The 22,937-nt window shown below is 38.4% G+C and overlaps 1 protein-coding gene across 1 annotated transcript in view; it reads left to right on the plus strand.

The window, feature by feature from the left end:
- PIEZO2 (piezo type mechanosensitive ion channel component 2) overlaps window positions 1-22,937 on the plus strand; it is a 484,884-nt gene that overhangs the window by 376,133 nt on the left and 85,814 nt on the right. The window contains exons 16-25 of the mRNA XM_050942210.1: window positions 214-362; window positions 1,417-1,590; window positions 8,666-8,868; window positions 14,066-14,226; window positions 15,031-15,207; window positions 15,396-15,521; window positions 17,013-17,213; window positions 19,145-19,349; window positions 19,480-19,581; window positions 20,148-20,313. Coding sequence (XP_050798167.1) covers window positions 214-362; window positions 1,417-1,590; window positions 8,666-8,868; window positions 14,066-14,226; window positions 15,031-15,207; window positions 15,396-15,521; window positions 17,013-17,213; window positions 19,145-19,349; window positions 19,480-19,581; window positions 20,148-20,313 — 1,664 coding nt within the window. The remainder of the gene's footprint in view (window positions 1-213; window positions 363-1,416; window positions 1,591-8,665; window positions 8,869-14,065; window positions 14,227-15,030; window positions 15,208-15,395; window positions 15,522-17,012; window positions 17,214-19,144; window positions 19,350-19,479; window positions 19,582-20,147; window positions 20,314-22,937) is intronic.

The raw sequence follows: 22,937 nt of genomic DNA on the forward strand, positions 1-22,937 counted from the left end.
ACTACAAAGACTGATTCTCCCTTTGATACATGGACATGTCTCTGATAAGTATCAATGAGAGCTGATGTTATGTAAAGAATAAAATAATTGTGTTAGTTTTGAGGGAAGTGTTATATTTTTATAGCCCTCTGCCTGTACAACAATCTAAATAGTTTAGTACATTCTTTTGCTTTGGTTCTGTTTACCTTACCATCTTCAATGGCTGGTTCTCAGGTGCACTATGAATGGTGGAGGCGAATCCTAAAATATTTTTGGATGTCAGTGGTTGTTTACACTATGCTGGTGCTTATCTTCATCTATACATATCAATTTGAATCATTTCCTGGCTTGTGGATGAACATGACAGGGCTAGATGAAAAAAAGTGAGTATTTTCATTTTACTTGGGCTTATTGTGCGAAGAAGATGGCTAGTGATTTTTTTTATACTGTTACAAAGACTTTTTACATTGGTCGGTATGAAACTCCCTATTTTCCTCCCAGATTTTCATAGTGAAAAAGCAGAGATTTTCACCAACATTTGTAAACAATTTGCAAACCTGGACTCACATTAATTTTGACACAAGAGAAATGGTGATGTTTTGCACCCTTTGATCTCCTTCCTCCTCTTCCTTCTTATCATGGAAAAAATGTCCAACCATGACTGGCTTTGGGGGTTCTGCTGCCCCATCCCCTACAACTCTGCTGTCACCCATGCAAAAATGTCACTGAACATTTTGCTGTCCCTGCTATTTGGTTGCACTGGATGACCACTTCTGTCTGACTAGCAGCCCTAATTTCTGACGAGCCCTAATTCTGACTTCATGATGGACTAGTGGAGGTGTCCTGCAAACGCTTTTTGCTTTTCGCTAGTCATTCTCCCAAAAGCATAACCCGACCTTAAAAAATAGACCTAAAGGCTGTAACAAAAAACAAAACAAAAAATTACAAATGAAAACTGAAAACCCAAAACAAAATCTTCTGAAACACACATATATCCCAAAGCTCCCATCTTATATAGGATCCCAGTAAACTGTTTTGTAGAAGCAGAACAAATCTCTTTTACTGTTTTCCATCGCCTACAATATTGTAACAACCTAGTTGATGGCTTAGAGCTGGAAAAGCTGTCTCTGAAATACTACACTGAAAACATTTGATATAAGAAAGAAATTAATCTACAAATGTTGTGGCTGTAGTGATTTATTTAATAGTGCTCATTTAGTGTGTCTCATACCTTTAAAGGGTTACGTGGCAAGATAAGGTACTGTACATTTGCATTGTTCTTACTTTGTGTTCAGAAAAATGAAAAGATAAAAGATACATACCAAGTCCAATCTTACTTACTGTACCATTTTGTGACTATCCATCTCATGTGATATTGGAGAAATGTTGCAAAATTCATTTTGAACAGGCGACTTAGTGACTTGTTTTATTTTTCAGACTAGAGGATCTTGGTTTAAAACAGTTTTCTGTGGCTGAGCTATTCACACGTATCTTTATTCCAACCTCTTTCTTATTGGTGTGTATATTACACCTTCATTACTTCCATGACCGTTTCCTCCAGCTCACTGACTTAAAAGCTGTAACCAGCAAACAGGACAGCGCTATTTACAGGTAAACAAGCAAAGTAAACAAAGCTACTTGTTGTCCATAAGATAGTACTGTTTTCTACTCTTCTCTAACAATTTACTTTGTAGGAAATGTTATTTGCCTTTTTTATGACCACTGATTAGCGCCTCCTCCTCCTCTCCCCACACACATGCACACACACACATATTTAGGTTTAGACTTTGGGGTAGATTTTCAAAGCACAAAAGACACTTATGACACCTAATACCCATTGACTTTCAATGGGCATTAGATGCCTAAGTACCACATGTGCTTTTTAAGAATCCTTAAAATAATAAGGAAGATTTTCAAAGTGACTGTTGATTTTGAGTACCCAATATTTGAGTGTCCAACTTGAGATACATTCAAGAGGTCTGAATTTTAGAAAGTGCTGAGCATCTGCCCTGTGAAAATCAGGCCCCTTTATTAAGGTGTCTCAAACTGAGCCCTCAGAAATTAAGGCACTCAAAAATTAAATCACTAGTCACCTTTGAAAATTTTGACCTATATACTGTGCCAGCTCACTAGACTATTAAGCAAGCTCATCAAACTATATAACAGAGTATTGTGATTCTCTCAGCCCCTCCACTTTCAGATATTCAATGTTATACACTTACAGATTTTTCTGCACAAAAGCAAATTTGTGATGCCATCCTATTACAATTTGACTGTTATTTTGGGGAAGTAGCAAAGTGCTTTAGATTGTATTTTGATAGGGTAGTGTGAAGTAAAACATTTGCATTCTAAATATAACATGTGATGTGTGACACAGTGACATTTTTATGGTCATGAACTTGGGAAGTCTGCATTGTGCCATAAATGAATTATGGAGCAATACCAATTTACACCAGCTGAGAATTTGGCCCAATTTGTTTAATGGCTTGAAATTTAGGAAATAAAGGAATGTCTCTGGTAATCATGATCAGATATCTGGTATACATATGTTTATACCTAAGTGTACAGCTTACATATGCGGTAGAATATAGGTATGTTTGTGTTCATATTCAGCACTGCATTTAGAACAAGTTCTACTTTTTAACATGCATGTGCAGAATTCTTGAGTATATATTTTAATTGGACTGTAAAAAATTGTTGATAAATTCCTAACAATCTTTTCTTTATTTGCTTTTCCAAACATCTTTCTCTTTTTCATTCTTTTCTTTTTTTTTTTAATGTTAGCAAAGTAGTAAATCACATGGTAACTGCAAGGCTCTCTTGAGAGAATCTGTGTGTGAACCTTCTTCTGAACTGCAAATTCCTTTTACAACAAAAGGTGCATGATACTCAATTAAAAGAACTTTTCTTTACCATGCAACTGTGCACCTGAATCTGGGCCCAGTTTGATGATTGCATCTGAGCAGTGGTATTACCTGGGCTGAGGGATTGCCATTTTGGGGGCATAGTACAGCACATGGTCTTTTGGGGACATAGTACAGCATATGGTAACTGCACACATTTTACTGTAGATTGAGCACTTTGCACAGTGTTCAGTAACGAAGCAGCAGCTTCCAATGTGCGTTCCAAAGGCACAGTATGAGAGAATTGCCTGACCCAGTTCCAGTCCCTCTGATGCACTCATGCTGCAACAGAGCATGCTTTGCAGCCTCTGTTATAGTTGCCATTGCCCATATGTGGGACAGAGGATATAAAAGACTGTCCATCCTCAAATGCTGATATGAAGAAAACCGATGTCATTGCCCAAAGTGAGGGGCCAGGTGTACAAATCGACACTAAGTGCTGCCGATGTCTTGTTGAAAGCAGAACAATCAAAGTTAGAAAGTACCAATATTATAAAAAAAGTAAACAGGAAGGTGACTATGTGTAGATTTTCATTTTAAGCTAATGCTCTAGGTCTGGGTCTAAGGACCCTGATAGTAGAAGTTGATTTAGTAGCATTTTAGGACTTCGTTTTATTAAAATGGTAAAGAAAGAATCAGGGGCGGCTCTAGATATTTTGCCACCCCAAGCACAGCAGGCAGGCTGCCTTCGGCAGCTTGCCTGTGGAGGGTCCGCTGGTCCCGCGGCTTTGGTGGACCTCCAGCCAAAGCTGCAGGACCAGCGGACCCTCCGCAGGCAAACCGCCAAAGGCAGACTGCTTGCCGCCCTCACTGCGACAGGCAGAGCGCCCCCACTGGCTTGCCGCCCCAAGCACGTGCTTGGCGTGCTGATGCCTGGAGCCTTGCCGCCTTAAGCACATGCTTGGCGTGCTGATGCCTGGAGCCGCCCCTGGAAAGAATATCTATTGTTACATTATCTTTCGTTCCATGCTAATACAACCCAGTTTTTGTGTCATACATCTAGCTGTAGGACTGGATTGTGAACAACTGTTATATTAGGAGCTAAAGTTTTTTAAAACTGTTTTCTAAAAGTGACAACATTTACTTTTTTTTTACAGTATTTTGAAACCCATAATTGTCACATATCATATTTGTTCTTTATCAGTGACTTTCACAGCAAGCCTTTCCTATTTGCAAATCAAAATAAGTTTTCTCCTTTTTACTACAGTAATTAACACAAACAAAGCCTGAGATTTGAAAATCCAGTTGTTTTCCTCCTACTTGACACACCGTGTTGTCAGCGCCAGGTGTCAGTTGACACTACCTGTAAGGATTCTGGAAACAGAATTTTAGCTATCAATTTTGTTCATGGTACATGAAGCAGAATAAGATACCTCTTGATTTGCCACGGCTACCAATACTGGTCTGGCAGTGCTGTCAGCAGTAAAAACCTGGTTGTGCAGAAAATTAAGATGTTATGATACAGAAAACCTATTAAAAGCAGTTATGTACAATAACAAAGTCTAGCTTTTATAAAGCCATCGAAGCAACATGCAGTCATTCATTCATTTCATTTTAAAAGATCTAGTGACGTAGCTCCACATTTACTGTGCCTGCTATTTATGGTTGTTTTTTCTACTTCTGTTAATTTTATCTGGGTTATATCAACTGATTGCTACAGGAAGACAAACCTTTATTTTCAGTATGTGGACAACACTGGAGATTTAGTCATTTTCATAGAGAAATTGTTAATTAGATTTTAAGTCCCAGTTCACGAAAACACTTACACGTGTGCTTTAATTCCCATGGTAGTCATTAGTCAATGGGATTTAGGAACACATTCAAAGTTAAACCCATTAAACTCTTTCACTGCAAGATTAGTAATAAGTGTTTAGACTTAGAGTCTCGTTGTGACAATACTTGTCTCTGTAACAGGTAACAAAATACATTCATTCCTATTTAACAGTTTTCTTTTTTCTCTCTCTAACTCATTTCTCCTTTGCCATCGCATGCATTCTTGTGCTTTCATCTCTTACCTCGTAGCCATGCTAAAGTCAATGGCCGTGTTTATCTAATAATAAATAGGTGGGTATACTTCAATGTTTCCTTTCCTTTCCTTTAAAAAATGTACTTTAATTTGTTTGCTATTTCTTCAGTTCCTAGAAACAAAAATCACTCAGGCTGTGCAGTACTGTGACATAAGCAAAGAAGACAATTCTTAGTCTTCTAAACCCACCTGATGGTTTATAGTGGTTAACATATGGATATCTGCCACATGGATTTAGAGATTGTGAATTCTCTCCCCAACTCAGATTCGTCTCTTAAACTTCATTCAAGCTCAATAAAGGCATAGACAATACTATTCCCATTGACTGTAGTTAACAGAATTAGTTTAGGAGGCTGGCATAGCTACTCTTTGTATGTGTATGCATGTACACATATCTATATCCACATGCCTATTTACCTCAGATGTATGTTAGATAATGCATTTGAGAGTCAAAGAAATATGCACAACAAGTATTTTTCTGAAGAAAAATGGAAGTCTGTGCTTTCAGGTCAGCTTTCTTGTATTCAGAGTAATAGAAGTGTAGACAAAAATAGAACACCTGTACATTTCAGGACATTAAAACCAGTTAAACCATGTACTGAGTTGAGTGCTACAGCATCTAAACCACAAAACTTATATTATCATCCTGCCTTCATAAAATTAGATTTTTAAAATATTTCCATAAGCAAGATTTCTTTCAATTTTTCAAGGATAGGTTTTTTTAAATTAGGATAAGAATAAGAGTGGGGTCGTTTTTTTTGTTACTCCTGAACGTGAGCACAAAAACTGGGCAAATACCTCAACAAGTTTTCTGTAAATATTTGCTTAAATGAAAAATTAATGTTCTTATCCTGTGCTTATGTCCCTTTTGTGTGTACTTGCAGTCACTATTTTAGGCTGTGGTTCTCAAAGGAGAATGGGTCTTGGGCACCTGAATCCCTTAGGTGCCTTTAAAAATCCCAGCTGTAGTGAATGAGTTTGCTGGCAGGAATAGTCACAGAAATAGCAAATTTTAAGTAAGTATTAAGCATTATCCGCAGAAAATAAATGCTGAACTTGTAAACTTGAGCATCCATGCCAGTAACACCCATTCAGTCAGAGAACAGAAAAAATGCCATGTGAGCTGTGTCTCCATTCAAAACTAACAGCTTGAATCTTGGATATTGAATACTCTCAATGGATGGCTCAGGAATATTATACAGACCAAGCATTATTAACAAATTATTTGGCAAATTATTCTGAACAAGTGAATTGAGAAAAAAACATACATTGTTGGCAGAAAATTCACAAAGAGCCTAAGAGGCATAAATGTGGCAAACACGTTATTCACTATTAATTATTCACTCAGCTCTAGTAAATATGTTAAACATAGTTAAATGTGGCCCTGATTCAGCAAGGTATTTGAGCATATACCTAACTTCAGGCACCTGAGTAGTACCATTGATCTTAGTAGTCTGAGGGACTATTCAGGCACCTAAACTTTAGCCATGCTTAAATACCTTGCTGAATTGGGGCCTATATGGGTATATCTATGCTGCAGCTGGGAGCAAGCACCCTTAATATCTCTGTTCATACTCTTGCTTATTGCTGAAATAAAATATCTTGAAATTAAGGATTTAGGCAAATGAGATTAATGGGCATCAGATTCCAATCACATTCCATGGTGTTTTTCTTAGTACTCATTTTCATAGGTCTACTTTGTAAGTTTATATATGTTTGGGACTGACCCGTGCATTAAAGCAATATTATGCAGTGTGCCTTTTCTGACTTTCAGTAATTAGCATGCAATTAATTTACTGCTTGAGGATCAATTAGCCACTTTTCTGTAACCTTTCCCTTATTTAAGGCACTTAAACTTGCAACTTGAAGAAATTGCAAGTCCCAATTGTTTGAAAGATGCTTTTGCTTGTTTAACTATTGCATTGACAGCTCATGCTGTGCTGTTCATGTTTTGTAAGCAATGTTTTGAAATACATTGTATAGAGTAAATAGGTATTTCTAGATTTTCAATTTTCTAATATGCTAGTTAAAAGTTTCAGAGATTGTTGTCAAAATTAATAAAATTGAATAATATGCTAACACTTCATATTGTAAAAATACTTTAGCCTATTAAATTTAGTTACCTGAATAAAAAAATACAGTAGATGTTTTATAAAATTCCTGATTATATTATATTTATTACTGTAGCTAAATGGTTAGGGACCTGATCTTGCATACCCTTACTGCCAAACGGAGTGCTACAGGAATAGTCTCATTCAAAAGAAACTATTCATGACAGAGGTCTGTGTCACTATGCTTAGAGATGTGTGCAGGACCTGGCATTAAGAAAGTAGGGGAGTAATATGTTAATGTCAGAAGAGTCTATGTTAGAGAGGAATCTGAGCCACATGATTCTGATCTATATACAAATTTTCCCAGAGTTTTGGGAAGTTGGATCCAGGTTTGAATCCATTAGAGAGATATGGGCTAGCAGAGCAGTGCCAGTCCAGATCCTGATCTGAATGTCCACAGAGTTCAGAGGTGTTGGGATCTTAAGGTTTTGGTTGCAGTCAGTCTCCAATTTGTATATTATGTAAATACATGTGAAAAGCAAAATGAATTGGTGAGTTTCATATTGGGCTGAAACTTTTTATATCATAGATAAGTGATTATTAATTTTGTCTTCTCTTTTGTAAAAAAGCAAAGATAATAGAAGAGGAAGAGTTTAAATGTCGTAATAATTCTCAAAAGATTTAACATTACTATCATTTCTATGTTAAAATACATAATTTGCATGCTGTGTATTTCAGCTTATTTTCTATACTCTTGACTTTGCTAAGTGATTCATTCAGACATGGTTTAGGATTTGAGGTATGACCTCTGCTAGTTTTAGAAAAGAAAGAGACTGTAGGCCTTCCCCAAATTAGATGATGTCAGATCTATTGAAGAAGTGACCTTGGAGTTTTTGCTATAATGTTTTATGAATCTGCAGCTGGGAGGTGGGGGGGAACAACCTTTGAAACTAATATGTTTCTTTGCTACCGAGTTGCATCTTTCCATGTCAAAAAGTTGAAAATGTATTCAAAATATGAGTTGTATAGCTTACCTGTGACAATTCAGTTGCATTATGAAAAGCATGGGAGCATATGCACACTTTTAGCTATTAGTTTTAGCATAGTTATATGGCACACTTTCCATTTTGTTCTGATTTTGTGATTCTTAGTAGAGGTGCCCTGTTAATGCCATGATGCATGCTCTTGACATCTGAAGGCTGCTGCAGATGGAGTAGGAGAATGCTGTAGCAGTTGTTATGTAGCATGATGTATTTATTATCTCTGATCTTCTTTTATAACCCCTGTTCTCATTTCCCTTTTTCTTTCTGTTTCAATTACTTTGAGCAGCCTCAAGAAAAAAATACCAAACCACCACAATGAGTAAGTCCCCCATGAAGTAATGAAATGCTCGCTCTCTCACAGTGTCATTTCATGCTTCTACATCTTAAACTCTGACCATTTTCTCCGTTGGGGAAAATGTCAAGTTTAGGTGTCAAAACCACTCATTACTAACTAATCACTAGCATCTGAGTGAGAAATAATTACTACTACATTCGGACTCAGTTTGCAGTGTTTGTTTGCAGAAAGTACCAGAATCATTAGCATTTCCAGTTCAGTGGCATTTATACATGCATTGTTTATTTTTTAAAATTATACTGCTTGAAAAAAATCATTCTTGATACCAATACAGCTCAGTTTGCTGACACCTCATTATTTACCGACAGACTGGTGCACCAAGATGGAAGTCTGCCTGACATAACCATGCTGAATTTAACTGCCAGCAAGGAAGAGGATAAAAATCTGGAAGAGCATGGTGATGAAAGAATGGAAGAGAGAGATGGGGAGGGAGAGAAAGATGGGGATGAAAAAGAGAAAGAGGAGGAAGAGGAAGAGGAGGATGATGAATCTGATGTAGAAGAAACTTCCGGTAGGCTTTGGGGCTGTAATGTTGCCTCTTGCTAACTTTATTTAACTTCCGTTGTAGGTGGTTGATCCTTGACAAGCTCATCTTACTTTAGATAACATTATGTTTTCCTTTTAATTTTGCCTAGAGTCTTTGCCAAAATAGTCTGGATTGAGCAGATGGGTCCTTGTTAATTATTCAACATGCTCCAGTCTCTTAGGATGAGAACAGCTACTGTTACCTACAGTATGCTTACAAAATGAAAAAAAACCCCTCCGGCTTCTACTAGAGGAAAGCCCTTTACAAAGCCAGTGATGGATGAGGAAATTCCTGAAGCTCATGGAAAGCTCCTTCCATGTGAATTCTTGAAGAAATAATGCTTTTTTTTCCTTTTGTATTGTATGCTTTTAAGGTTATTCATTTCAGTAAGTTCTCTGCTTCGTTGTTCATGAACAGCTTTAGTGTCACATTTTGCAATTTTGAATGAGGAATAGCTAACTGATTCTAAATGAATATAAAAATGCCAAGTGTGGTGGTGGGTGAGGTTAAGGTAAAATCCTGGATATCTTTGGCTAAGACATAAATAATTTCTGTAATACAGTTATGAACATGAACTCTGCATGACTTAGATTAGCAAGAGAAATAACACATCAGAGACAGGAAACTGAGGGAAGAGTGTTTAGAACAGAGGAAAATCAGATTGTCTGGAAATTGCCGTACATTAATTTGGGCAACTACCGTTACCATTATATGTAGGCCTCTGGAACAGAAATAGAGACTTGCAGTGAGACCTGCTCAAAGAAAAATGCCAGTTTATATGCTTTAAGAAGCCTACACTCAGTTCATGCAGCACCAGAGGATCAGAAACAACTCATTTCCCTGGCTGGGGGATTCCATCTGCATAGAAGACTCCATGGTGGGCGTAGCCCTGACATGCCCAGCTCCTGTGCTCTTTCTGTGCAGGCAAGAGTATGATTGGAATATGCAGCACTCTGGCTTATCCCCAGCTGGTGTAAGTTCCCTTGGGAACAATGGCCAGCTGTTGAAAGTTAACCTACACTGGGGCAGAGCCAAGAATCAGGGAGCAGTAACTGACTCCCTGGAAGTCTCCACTCTGTGCTGCGCTGAATGGATCTTGGCAGCAGCACAGAAAATATCTGTGACTGGATGTGAGGTACTTTTAAGTTACATACACATATTGTGTGTGTGTATGTGCACGTGTGTGTGCACATGCACACCAAAAAGCTATATCATAACGTTGCACTGTTAAGCACTCAAGTGTCTGGAATCGCCAACATTATTTTAGCAGAGTAATGCATACAGTCTTGTGCCATATATTATTATGGGTATGCCAGATATAGCTCATGACAGTAATTTGCATGCCCTGCTTCATTCACCTGGCACCTTCTGAGTGGTGTTTTCCAGTATGGTAAAAAAAAAATGGCACAATGTAACATTTATTCTTTGAGAAATAGTAAGTGATCATGTCATTAAAGACCATCTTAATACATACATATGCATATAGAAACATACTTGCAAGAGATATATTTTGAAGGAAAGAAGAAGAAAACAAAATCAATAATCTGGCATTATATGGCCAGACCCCCCAAAAGGCAGAATTTCACACAAAATATGCACTCAGTAGGCAGTTCTTTTTCTTTTTAAATAAAAATAAAGATCAGAAAACTTGACATCATTGTCTAAGGAGCCCTGAAATTCCCCTGCATCTTTGGCCAATGTAGTCAGCCACATCCAATTTTTCATGTTTCCATCTCCAGTACTAACTGTGCAACCATTCTTACTGTGTGTTAGGTCCTCATTCGTCTACATTTTACTAACCCAATCTTCAGACTTAATGGTTCTCATTTTAAAAAAGTGGTCTCACTCTACTTCTCATCAAATAGCATTGTGAGCGAGTGAGTCTCAGACTACTAATGCTAGATCCTGCAAAGTGATCTGGCTGGCAAACTCTTTTCCAAGAAGCAGTCCAGTTGACTTCAGTGATACGGGCATATGGGTCCACATCCATGGATCAACTTGCAGGATCAGGTCCTAAGACTATATTGTTTTTATAATACATATGTACTACATCATATATTGGTACCTTATAATGTATTATTACAGTTAATTAAAACTAAATTATTGCTAGTATTACCAGATAACTTGCGTCCAAGAATTTTCAAAGAGCTGGCTGAAGAGCTCACTGAATATTTAAAGCTGATTTTCAATAAGTTCTAGAAGACTGGAAGAATGCTAATGTTGTGCCAATTTGTAAAAAAGGTAAATGGGATGATCCAGGTAATTATATGCCTGTCAGCCTGACTTCGATCTCTAGAAAGATAATGAAGCAGCTAATATGGGACTCAGTTAATAAAGGAGGGTAATGTAACTAATGCAAATCCACATGGGTTTATGGAAAATAGTTCCTTTCAAATTAACTGGATATCTTTTTTGATGAGATTACAAATTTGGTTGATAAAGGTAATAATGTTGATATAATAGACTTAGACCTCTGTATGGCTTTTGACTTGGTACCACATGACATTTTGATTAAAAAAACTAGAACAATATAATATTAACATGGCACACATTAAATAGATTAAGAACTGGCTAACTGATAAATGGGGAATTTTCATCAAGCAGGTATGTTTTCAGTGGAGTCTCATACCAGTTGGTTATTGGGCCGGTGGTAGTTATCATTTTTAACAATGACTTGGAAGAAAACAAAATTATTACTGATAAAGTTTTCAGATGACACCAAAATTGGGGGAGTATTATTAATGAAGACAGGTCTCTGCTTCAGATCTAGATCACTGGTAAACTGGGTGCAAGCAAACAATATGCATTTTAATTCAACAAAATGTATACATCTAGGAACAAAGAACATTGACCATACTTACAGGATAAGGGACTCTCTAGCAGTGACTCTGAAAAAGACTTAGGGGTCATAGAGGATATTCAGGTAAACGGGAGCTCCCAGTATAATGGTGTGGCCAAAAGAATTAACGTGATCCTTGGCTGCATAAACAGTGGAATCTCAAGTAAGAGTAGAGAGGTTATTTTACCTCTGTTTTTGGCACTGATGCGACTGCTGCTGAAAAACCGTGTCCAGTTCTAGTGCTTACAGTTCAAGAAGGATGTTAATAAATTGGAGAAGGTTCAGAGAAGAGCCATAAGAATGGTTGAAAGATTAGAAAACATGCCTTACAGTGATAGAATCAAATAAGTCAGTCTATTTAGCTTAACAAACAGAAGGGTAAGGCGTGATTTAATTACAGTCTGTAATCTACATGAAGGAACAAATATTTAATAATAGGCTCTTCATAGGATCCAATGACTGGAAGTAGTAGCTAAACAAATTTCAGACTGGGAATAAGGCACAATTTTTTTAATGGTGAGGGCACTTAACCACTGGAACAATTTACCAAGGGTTGTGGTGGATTCTCCATCAGTGATAATTTTTTAAATCAAGATTGGATGTTTTGCTAAACGATCTGCTCTGGGAATTATTTTGGGAAGTTCTATGACTTTTGTTATATGGGTGGTCTCACAAGATAATCACAGTGGTCCCTTCTGGTCTTGGAATCTATGAATTACGCTGGTGCCTAGAGCCCAACTCGCAAGGCACTGTGGCAACATAGAATAAGAGAGAATCCTTGTCCCAAAGATTGTACAGACTAAATAGACAAGACAGTCAAAAGTCCCCGGGAAAGGGATAGAACACACAGGCAGAGAGAACAGAGTGATGGTTGGCAAACGTCATGTTAGTGCCATGATTTATTTTCCATTTTTTTGTTTTGTTGTTGTTTTGGAATTAAACTCCTTTGTGTGAGGTTTAGTTAGGAGAGTATTTGCTAGCTGGAAAAATAAAGGAAAGGAGAGGGAACATTGAAGGGAGGGGGAACTGTAAGGGGAACAGAGCAATGAAGAAGGAAGGAAGAAAGGAAGGGGAGAGCAGCCTGAAGAGCAGGTGGAGTGAAGTCAAAGTGAAGAGACTAAGGAAGGAGACAGGAAGAGGTAGGAGCAAACAGCCAAACAGTACAGGGCAGAGAATGTTCAGAGTGAAAATTGTGGACAGCCTTGTGGTGACATTATTGCTGTCTGACAGGCCCTGTTTTAGTTGCTTCTGTCACCTTCTGTCTCTGTCTGACTCCTCCCTTCAATTTTTTCCTTTGTTCCCCAAGGATATGGAGCCTAATGGTGCCCAAGTGGGGGTCACTTCCACATAATGCTGGACCTCAGGAGAACTGGAAGCTTACCTCTGACTGGCCCCATCTTTCCCCTTTCTTTTCCTGGGTGCCACACTACCTGCTTTAAACTGCTCCTGCTGGCTTACGTCTGTGACTGGCTCCTCCCTGCAAATTACATTTGTCAAGATAAATGAGCAAAGTACATCTGTGATGCTACCTCTGTGTTTATCAAGTCCTTCATTTATTGATGAGCAAAATGTAGTATTCTCTGATGTAGTGTGTTATGAGTATGAAACAGAGCAGTGCTAATGTTAAGTGTACAATGAAGGTAACTAAAAGTTGTATTTCAAGCAAAACTCTGCAGGGAAGTTTTGCAGACTCTGCAAAATTCTTCAGAAAGCTCTATTACAGTATATTGCTCTTCCCAGAGGCCTATAAACATCTGTGAGACTTGTGAACATGTTTTTAACCATCTTGGTGGCATATTCAGCTTTTAGAAAGCAGTGTTCGGCCCTATGCTAGCATCAGGCAGTCTTTTCCATTTCCACATTGTGACTCTCAGCAATATAATTTTCAGGGTTGGAATGTGATTCTGCTCAAAGCTGACATAAAGGTTTGCTAGGAAGAAATATCCTCTGTGAATTACTTTCATATTTACACTTTGCTGAATAAACTAGAACCATATGCACTAAATATAATCAAACTAAACTGTTTTAGTTCTACAGAATCAACAGGTGGATTAAGGCAGGGATCCATGGATTCACAGATCCAGGCCCTGAGTCTGCAGGGGCCAATGGATGCACAGTCAGTGCCATAGGTACTTTTGTAGTGGGTAGCCTATGATTTGTTATTGGGGAAGGCCCCATTTAGTCTTAATCCACCATTGAAAGTCAGAGCTGATTTTACTCACCTTAATGTCTCTTGTTTTGAGGCTGAGCGGAAAAAATCCTGTCTTATTATTTTCTATTGAAGAGGGAAGTAACAAAGGAAAAGACAGTTTTTCAGTGACTCCATTGGCTTTGTCTTTGCAGATTTAAAGAATAAGTGGCATCTGGTGATTGACCGCCTCACGGTGCTATTCTTGAAATTCCTGGAATATTTTCATAAACTGCAAGTTTTTGTGTGGTGGCTTTTGGAGCTGCATATTATCAAAATTGTTTCTTCATACATCATCTGGGTCACAGTGAAAGAGGCAAGTAAAACCTGTGCTGACAAAATCTCATCCTTCTCTTGATGCTTCTTGGCTCCACAGCAGTGGGCCAAACCTCGTTCCAACCTACTTCTTAGGCACCGGCTTAACTGGGTGACCATGATCCAGCTGGGCTCTCCAGATGCTGGTGCCTAATCAAACCCTAAAGTCCCATCTTCACTTAAAGTCTTCAGTTGGGAATGGGTACCCCTCTCACCCAGAAAACCTCCAGTCCTCTCCACCAATGAAGATACTAGGGTTTTTGTTTAATTTTTTGGGGAGCCAAAGTCATACTCCGTCTGTCTTTCTCCCTCCCACCAGCATCCCCTTCAGATGAGAAGGAGAACTCTAGTGTGCATAGAAAATCATTTGTGCGAGTCCCCTACCACAAAAATCAGCCTTTCTACCACCCCCAGCACACCAATGTGTACACTTCGTTGCTGCAAAAAAAGCAGGGCCACGGGTTTGGCCCTTTTTATTTAAAACCATACTTGTAGAGTGGGCATGCCACTGTGTGGGCTAGTGGTGCTAATAGTATTTTGAAGTTAGAATTGTTTTCATCCTAATTGATTGCTACGTTTCCTGCCAGCCACTAAGTGCTGTTGAGTTTGTGACATCCATGCCTAGCATCACAATGAGAGCTGTTTTAAATTTTTATTTCATTACTTTTCTTAGATCTTGTTTTTGGCCCTTGTTTTGAAGGATTTTTCAATGACGTGTGTGTGTGAGGTATTCTAGGTATAAAAGGTCACGTTAAGGTGCCTGGTCATCTGGCTGCTCTGTGTAATTTCTGTTTTGTGTTTTCAGGTGTCTCTGTTTAACTTTGTGTTTTTGATTGCCTGGGCTCTTGCTTTGCCATATGCTCAATTCCGCCCATTGGCATCAAGTGTCTGCACTGTTTGGACATGTGTGATTATCGTCTGCAAAATGTTATATCAGCTCACATCTATTGACCCTAGCACCTTTTCCAGTAACTGTACAATGGTGAGTAGTAGTGCATATTAAGAGTTTAATTGCTAGGTACTTCAGTGAAAGGACAGAGCCAAAGGAAGCATGTGAAGTGTTCAAAGCTGCGGTTCAGCTGATGTGTTTCTGCTGAGCCATCATGATTCCTGCGCCCAGTGGCTCCAAAGAGACTCTAACTAAAGAACTTATCATTGTTTGCATTTTAGCCTACAGAAAATGAAACTGACATAGGCAGTGAAGAACTGAAGACATCGCTTCTCTACAGCGCACCCATTGATCCTACAGAGTGGGTTGGATTAAGGAAGTCTTATCCCCTGCTTGTATACTTAAGGGTAACTGCTCTACATTTTTCTGTGTTTAGACCAACTGTCTCTTATTCCCTGATGAACTTTTCAATGTCCTTGAAATGGATCATGTGCCACACACAAAATACATCATTCCATGAATTGTGAGCTATGGGCAATGGAGAAAAAAAAAAGTGGTGTATGGGTAGGAGGCAAGTGTCCTGTTATGCATGATTCCTACAGCCCTAACTCAAGAAAATTCCATGCAACAATTCAGATAAGATGCACATAGAACCATATTTGTCTTGCTCTACTATGGATTAAAAGGATAGCAAGAAATTTGGCTGACAGGATTTTAAGAAGTAACAACATACATCCATTTCAGATATTATAAGATCTAAGATAAATGTTTGATCTGGATAATTTTGTCTGACTGGCAGCACATTTCTCCTGCAATTGTTTTTTTAACACTTTTATTCCTAAGAAACAACTTGGAAAAAATGTTGGGTTTTTTGAGGGGAGGTGAGGATGGGAGGAGAAACAGCAATAATCCTATGTCTTTATTCTAGTTTTTGTTTTGTTTAATGCAGGCAGGGTATGTTTTGTTACTTTCATTTGGATTAAACATTTCTTAGTTTTACTCTATGTCAGCACCCAAAGGCTATCCTGCATGACTCCCATAGAATTAGAGAGAGTCTGAAGTCCTTTACTTATGATTTAGGATAAAGTGCTCTGCATGGAAAATGGCTGAAAAAATCATGGTTGAGTCACTGCAAACTTAGATTATATCACAAGTTTAATTATCATTTGTGACTCATCCTGAATTAAAAAAAAAACAATCAGTGACTTACTTCACCTACCTGTATGGTACCTTCATTGGTCTTCAGATTTACTTTCATTCAGAACACAGTGTTCGGATTTGTTGAAGTTAGAACGACACCCTTCTCTAGAGTGTAACTTTCTCAGTGCTGACCCAGCCCAGTTCAGGTTCTCTGCTTCTTATCTTCACGTGATTCCAGCAAGATAAGGCCAAAATAGGGGACAGATGCACAGTTTCTGGTCTTTTATCACATAAAAGAGCTGTCGTCTGACAGTACTTAATCGTACTGCTGTTCCCTGTTGCACCAACAGAGGCAAAGTGAACAGCCCATGTAAAATAGGGTTATGAAAACACCACCAAAATGACACTATCAAGCACTTCCATTGTTTTGCTGGTGAGAACAGAAGTCAGTGGCATTGCAGATATTAAAGTATGAATTCAGAAGCTCAGTTATCATGACACCAGCAGTGAGGAAGAGTAGGTCTCTCTACCCCCTCCGGAGGGAGGAACAGAAATTGTGGAACTGGTAAACCCTAGATGCATTTTATTGCTCAAGTAAGCTTCCCATTTTTAAATTAAATCCCAAAACATTTTGTTGTTACAGCAATATAAAACAAGAACATCAACTAGAATATTCGTTGATTATGCTTCTCAGAAAAAATTTCCAACTCCTCATATTTCAGTTTTGATTGTATCTTCTTTGTATTGCTTCTTTGTAGAATAACTTACTGATGCTGGCTATTCTGGCCTTTGAAGTTACAATTTACCGGCATCAAGAGTACTATAGATGTCGAAATAATCTTACTGCACCTGTGACTAAAACCATTTTCCATGACGTTACAAGATTACATTTGGATGATGGACTTGTAAACTGTGCCAAGTATTTCATAAACTACTTCTTCTACAAGTTTGGGTTGGAGGTAAATAACATATTCATGTGATTAAGACAATGATTCCCAACCTTGTGTTTTGTTTTGTTGGTCGTTTTGATTCGTTGGTTAGAAATGTACTGACAACATGCTGCTTCCTCATCCGCTACTCTCACCAGGGCCAGAGTTGTCTAGGCACAGTTACCACCATCTCTTCCTCCCTCTCCATCTTCCCCACCTCATGCTTTTTCTCTTGTTTTTCTCTCGTTTCTTTTCAGTATGCTTTGTTTCTCATTCCTGTGCTCTGTTTCTAATTCACCAAAAGGGAAGGCTGTGTGCTATTCAGGGAGGGATTGGCAAGGGGCATCCACTGATGTCACCTACAATTGAGTTGAGTACCACGGGAGCAGAGAAGAAAAGCTGCAGCTGGCAGGCTACCATCTATGGCTAAGTACATATTAGCTGTTCTTGCTCCTGCTGCACTCAGGTCTGTTGCAGGAGCTGGGAAAAGAAATAAGTCCTTCTTTATTTTAGTATTATTTATATTATGGTAGATCCAAGAAGCTTGGTCCCCCACTGTGCTTCTTGGCTTCAAGAGCTTACTACTTAAATAGACAAGACAGACAAAGCATGGGCAGGGAAAGATACAGACAGGGGAAGTGATTTTCCCAAGGTCATGTGGCAGATCTGAGTCCCAGGCCAATGCTGTATTCCATGTATGATGTTGCTCTGCTTTGTCAGCAGCAGCATGGGAAAAGTGGTAGGGCAGATCTGAGGTTAGACAACCCTCCGTGCTCTTTCTGTATCTCTTGTTCGACCTGCATCTCTGTCTAACACCCACCATCCCTCTGCCCTCCCTCTCCTCCTAGTCTGGCATCAACTCATACAGACAAAACAAAATTTAATCCATCTTGAAACTAAAGTAATGCTGAGTAAATACCTCATAAAACACTTTTAAGTATTTGTGAATAGAACTGTGAATTTGCTTCAGCTGTGTTCATACACCTTTTGTGTTCAATTTTCATTAATATTCAAATTAAGAAAATTAGTATAGTGGCAAGAAAGTTTGTGTAAAAGGCAAGTTTTAAGCAAACTTTAGAGAATACCTGCAGAAAGCAAGATTTCAGCTCATATACATAAATATTTGCAGTGGAAACCCAATTATAAGTTACTGCATGCTTATGAGTCTAATCAGAACTAACCAACATCTCTCTCAGATTCCAAATAGTCAATGTAATAATGGTTAACAAGCCATCCTTGAGAGCAATTTACCAAAATTAGTTAGCCACAAAAATTGAGACCATCGCTGTGTGTGAGCAGTTCCTGGAGAGAGAAATGATGAAATCCATTGACTAAATGATTCACTATGAATTATTCACTGAGTTCTAAAACAAAGTGTTGCATCACAGCATCGCCTAAAGGCATTGTTTTAAGTGCAACCAGGGAGTAGAAACTACCCTGGGAAAAAGAGCTTCAAAAATAACGCTGAAATAAACCACTTCAGAACAATTGAGCTGTTTGTCTATAGTAAACAAAAGTTACATTGTTTGAATGCTTATTCTTTTTATGTGGTTCCCACCTGAGGATGCCCTCCAGTTATTATTTTTCTTTATGAGTTCATTCTTCTAACATCTGTACGTAGTATCAAAATATATGTCTATGTGACATGCTTTGCTTGGCAACAATTAAGCATTTCCAATCTAGGCTATCCATGACAATGTTCTGGCCATTTTATATCTTTTTAGTAGCATGAAATGGAAACTTGCTTTACAGTTGTATTGAGATAGTCAGTGTCAATAGAAAATTACACGAAGTGTGGGGTGCTGGAGGGCTGTTAACCATGTCAGAGGCTTAGTATGTGAAGAGCTATACTCAGCTACATCAAGTTTCCAAGAATCAGATTGAAAGGCTGATTTGTTATATCTGCCCTGACCATCTCAGGGGTTGTAAATGCTGCATATGTTTCTTTACTTCTTCCACAGACCTGTTTCCTACTGTCAGTTAATGTAATTGGTCAACGAATGGATTTCTTTGCCATGATTCATGCCTTCTGGTTAATTGCTGTATTATATCGACGTAGAAGAAAAGCTATTGCAGAGATTTGGCCAAAGTACTGCTGTTTTCTGGCATGCACCATTATATTCCAGTACTTCATTTGTATTGGCATTCCACCTGCTCCTTGTAAAGGTAGGGTCACTTACCTTTTAAGGCCATTTGCTCTTACAGGAAACTGCTGTAAAATTGACTGATTTTTTTTTAAATGAAGTAATTGTTATAAACTATTGATTACATTTTTGCCTGCTTCCTTTTGTTGTAGACTATCCATGGAGAAGCCCTAATGCCAACTTCAACTCCAACATCATAAAGTGGTTATACTTTCCAGACTTCATTGAAAGACCAAATCCTATTTTTCTCGTCTGTAAGTATTTTAACACAGAGCTGTGAAAATTGTTTACTTTTCTTTGGTTTCAAATCATGCAAAAGTATAATACAAAGCTTTTATTTGTTTTAAAGAAGCAACTTGGCATATTCTACAGGGCATTATTATTATATTTCTTACCATAGCACCTAGAGGCCCTATTCATGGACCAGGACCCCATTGCACTAGGCAATATACCAACACAGTGCATTGAACAGTAATTGTGTTTTTATAAAAGCAGTGCATTTAAATGTTCAGTAATTTTATGCAGCTGGTACATTTTTGTTTAATAAAGCTGGATAAAAAGTGATAAATTCTGTTTCCTCCCTTTAATCTCCTTCTCAGAAAAAAATCATGGACATGAAATAATCAGGTGAAAATGAAATGTAGTAATAAATGTCAAATTTTTATTACAGTGCATTGTAGATAATGCAGTCTTACGAGGATCATTATAAGAACTACTGTGCTGTGATTAGATTATAGCATATCACCAATAGCATTCAGCATTACACAATAGATCTGAATTAATGGCTGAAGTTCTTACAGTGAAATCTTCATTTTTCCAGACGATTTCATGTTGCTGCTCTGTGCATCCTTACAAAGACAAATGTTTGAGGATGAAAATAAGGCTGCTGTGCGAATCATGGCTGGGGACAATGTGGAAATTTGCATGAACCTTGATGCAGCGTCATTTAGCCAGCACAACCCTGTTCCCGACTTCATTCACTGCCGGTAATGCTGGGTCTGGAATATTTTGAAATTACACTGTATCTTCTTTTTAAAGTTCTCCATTTTGAAGGTATCTGTAATATAAGAGTGTTGGAATTCTGGCTTCCAACTCTATTGAGATCTGTCTTAAATTTTTCCATTTTACAACATACATCTTGTGCAGCAGTAAGTTATTTATCTTCCATAAGAAATAGCTGGAAAGGGCATATAGTACTACCTAGAAGGCTCTTTCCAACACAGGTGAGCATGTTTCTGAGTATCTCGATGTAGCTGGCCCACTGACGGCCTCGGTGGTGCCATGCGGAAGGTACAGATCAACAACATGGCAGTTGGAATTCAAGGAGGGATTGTGCCTGAAGGAGCAAAATCTTTCCCTGGGTTTCCTGGTGAGTACAGGGTGGTGCACCTGATTTATTCCTTATCTTCTCTGCCCCATGCACTTGTGCGAGACCAAGTTAGTCTGGCCCTGTCTATGTGTGTCTTTAATACCACAAATGTATTTATTCAGTTAATTACATCTTGCTGCTTTGCTCCAAATTGAAGAGCGTCATACATTATTTAAACAAACAAAAATTTTCTCTGGAAAAGATGATTCTTCACCCAACTCAAATAAGGGTAAAGGGAACATTAGCTGTCTCATCTGGAGAGCTGAGGTACTTCCCCTGCATGACACCCCCTTCCCACCCATGCACTTTGGAGCTCTTTTGGGGTGGTGTGGGATAAAAGAAGGGGTGGAGCCAGAAACACACTACTCAAGCCAATATTTGGCTCATGGAGCTGCTCTTATGTAACTATCCCAGCTGTTGAAAATTAGAGCAGCTCATAATCCTGGAGCCATCTTCTCCCTGATCCTCAGCTGCTGTGTATGTAAGGTCAGCACAGCTGGCCATCTAGCCTACTGCATTTCTGAAGGGTTGGTGCAATATTTACAAGAAAAACTATGGGGGAAACTTTATTAGTGTCTATGTTTTGCCCCCTGGATGTTCGCTGTGACTCAGAAAGCATGTTATCAGCAGATAGCTGAGAAGGAGCAGAGTCAAAAGCTGTCTTTCATTGAAAAACTGTTGTTATTTCGTCAGACACTCATTGTAATTGCAATCCCTTCATAAAATCTTTAAACGGGTCCTATTGTTTCTATTGGAAACTGTGGCCAAAGCCATGAATAGCTTTGAAGATGAACTCACTGAAATGCATTCAGCTGACATGCTTATTTGGAGATTATAGCACTTGATGCACTCTGCTGCCATTGAGAACAGGCAGCTGCTAACAGGATGAGGCCTAGTGCCACCATCTCCCTACAAGATATTGCACCAAGTGGAGATGATTTCCTGGAGTCTTATAGCAACCAGAAATACCTACAGAAAGTATCTGCCACAGTGGGGCTTAATTGGGAGGAATGAAGGGAAGGGAGTGGCGTTGGCTCCAATACTACAGGAAGAGTATTAAATTCCACTTGTTGCCACAGCTGCTACATCTACTGTAGCTCTGAGCTAATATCTGAGGACGGTGCACAGAAAATGAAGATTATTCCAAGCTGTCACTGAGTCAGGGGTTCTAGGCAAAAGCATCACTGGCAAGAATGCCAGGGGACAGTGAGAACGTGTTGTAATTTTCTTGATTTAGTTCAGAAAAATCACTGTGACAAATGTCAGTGAGTCTACATTTAAAAGTTCTCTTCAGAAATAAAAGGGCTAAAGACTCACTTTGCTTTTTAAATGACCTCGCTTGGCATCTTTTTTTTTTAATGTCCACAGGAGCCTGATGGACATGCAGATTGCTCCATGGAGTAACTGCCCAATTACACCCTTTCCCCTCACAAAATCAGCCCTTTGCACTGCGGCTCATCAAGCTCTTTCAAATAAATTTCATTTTAGGTTTTTTAGGAACAGCTGTTTTTAGCAGATTTTTTAAAAGTCCTGATCGACTTATTTTTATCTAAATCCAGAATAACTTTTAGAATCCCCAGAAATATGGGAGAAATTGTCTGCTGGCCAAATATGAAGAACTTGCAGCACAAAGAGTGTACTCTGAAGATTTTTGGTTAGGAGGCAAAATGAGGCTTTCATTGGGAAGTAACCTCAACCTTAGCTGGACTGCTGCCTTTCCATAAACTTTAAGACCAAATTCTCCCTTTTGATTCATATGTAAAATTTCTTGAAGTCCTAAATTGCTCTATGTATATTCAAAGGTGGTATTTCGGATGTGATGAGAAAATAGACTCTTATATGGGTAATTACAAGTATACAGACTTTTCATAAAAGTCTCATGTTTATGGGCTGGCAATGTTGTCTCTGGAAAGTATTAGATATGAAAAAAAGAAAATCCAGAGAAGCAATCTGTTTAATTCTGTTAGGGGTGAACACGCACGTTTGTGACTATACTTGTTCTGGTTAAGCATGGAAATTTATGTGCCTTATATATTTAATGCATTTATGTTGCGTAGATCTGTTGTGTAGAGACACATTATGGAGAAAATAAAATGAAAAATAAGGCAGAAAAAGAAGCAAGAAAAATAAACTTGTTAGAAAACTCAAGAACCAAATAAGCAACAGCAATCTAATGACTTCCGCGTTGGTTACTATATTTTACCAGCGTATACACTGTATGGAGACTCTGAGACTAAAATA

Source organism: Gopherus flavomarginatus, chromosome 2 (assembly GCF_025201925.1).
Source record: "Gopherus flavomarginatus isolate rGopFla2 chromosome 2, rGopFla2.mat.asm, whole genome shotgun sequence".
Classification (NCBI taxonomy): Eukaryota; Metazoa; Chordata; order Testudines; family Testudinidae; genus Gopherus; species Gopherus flavomarginatus.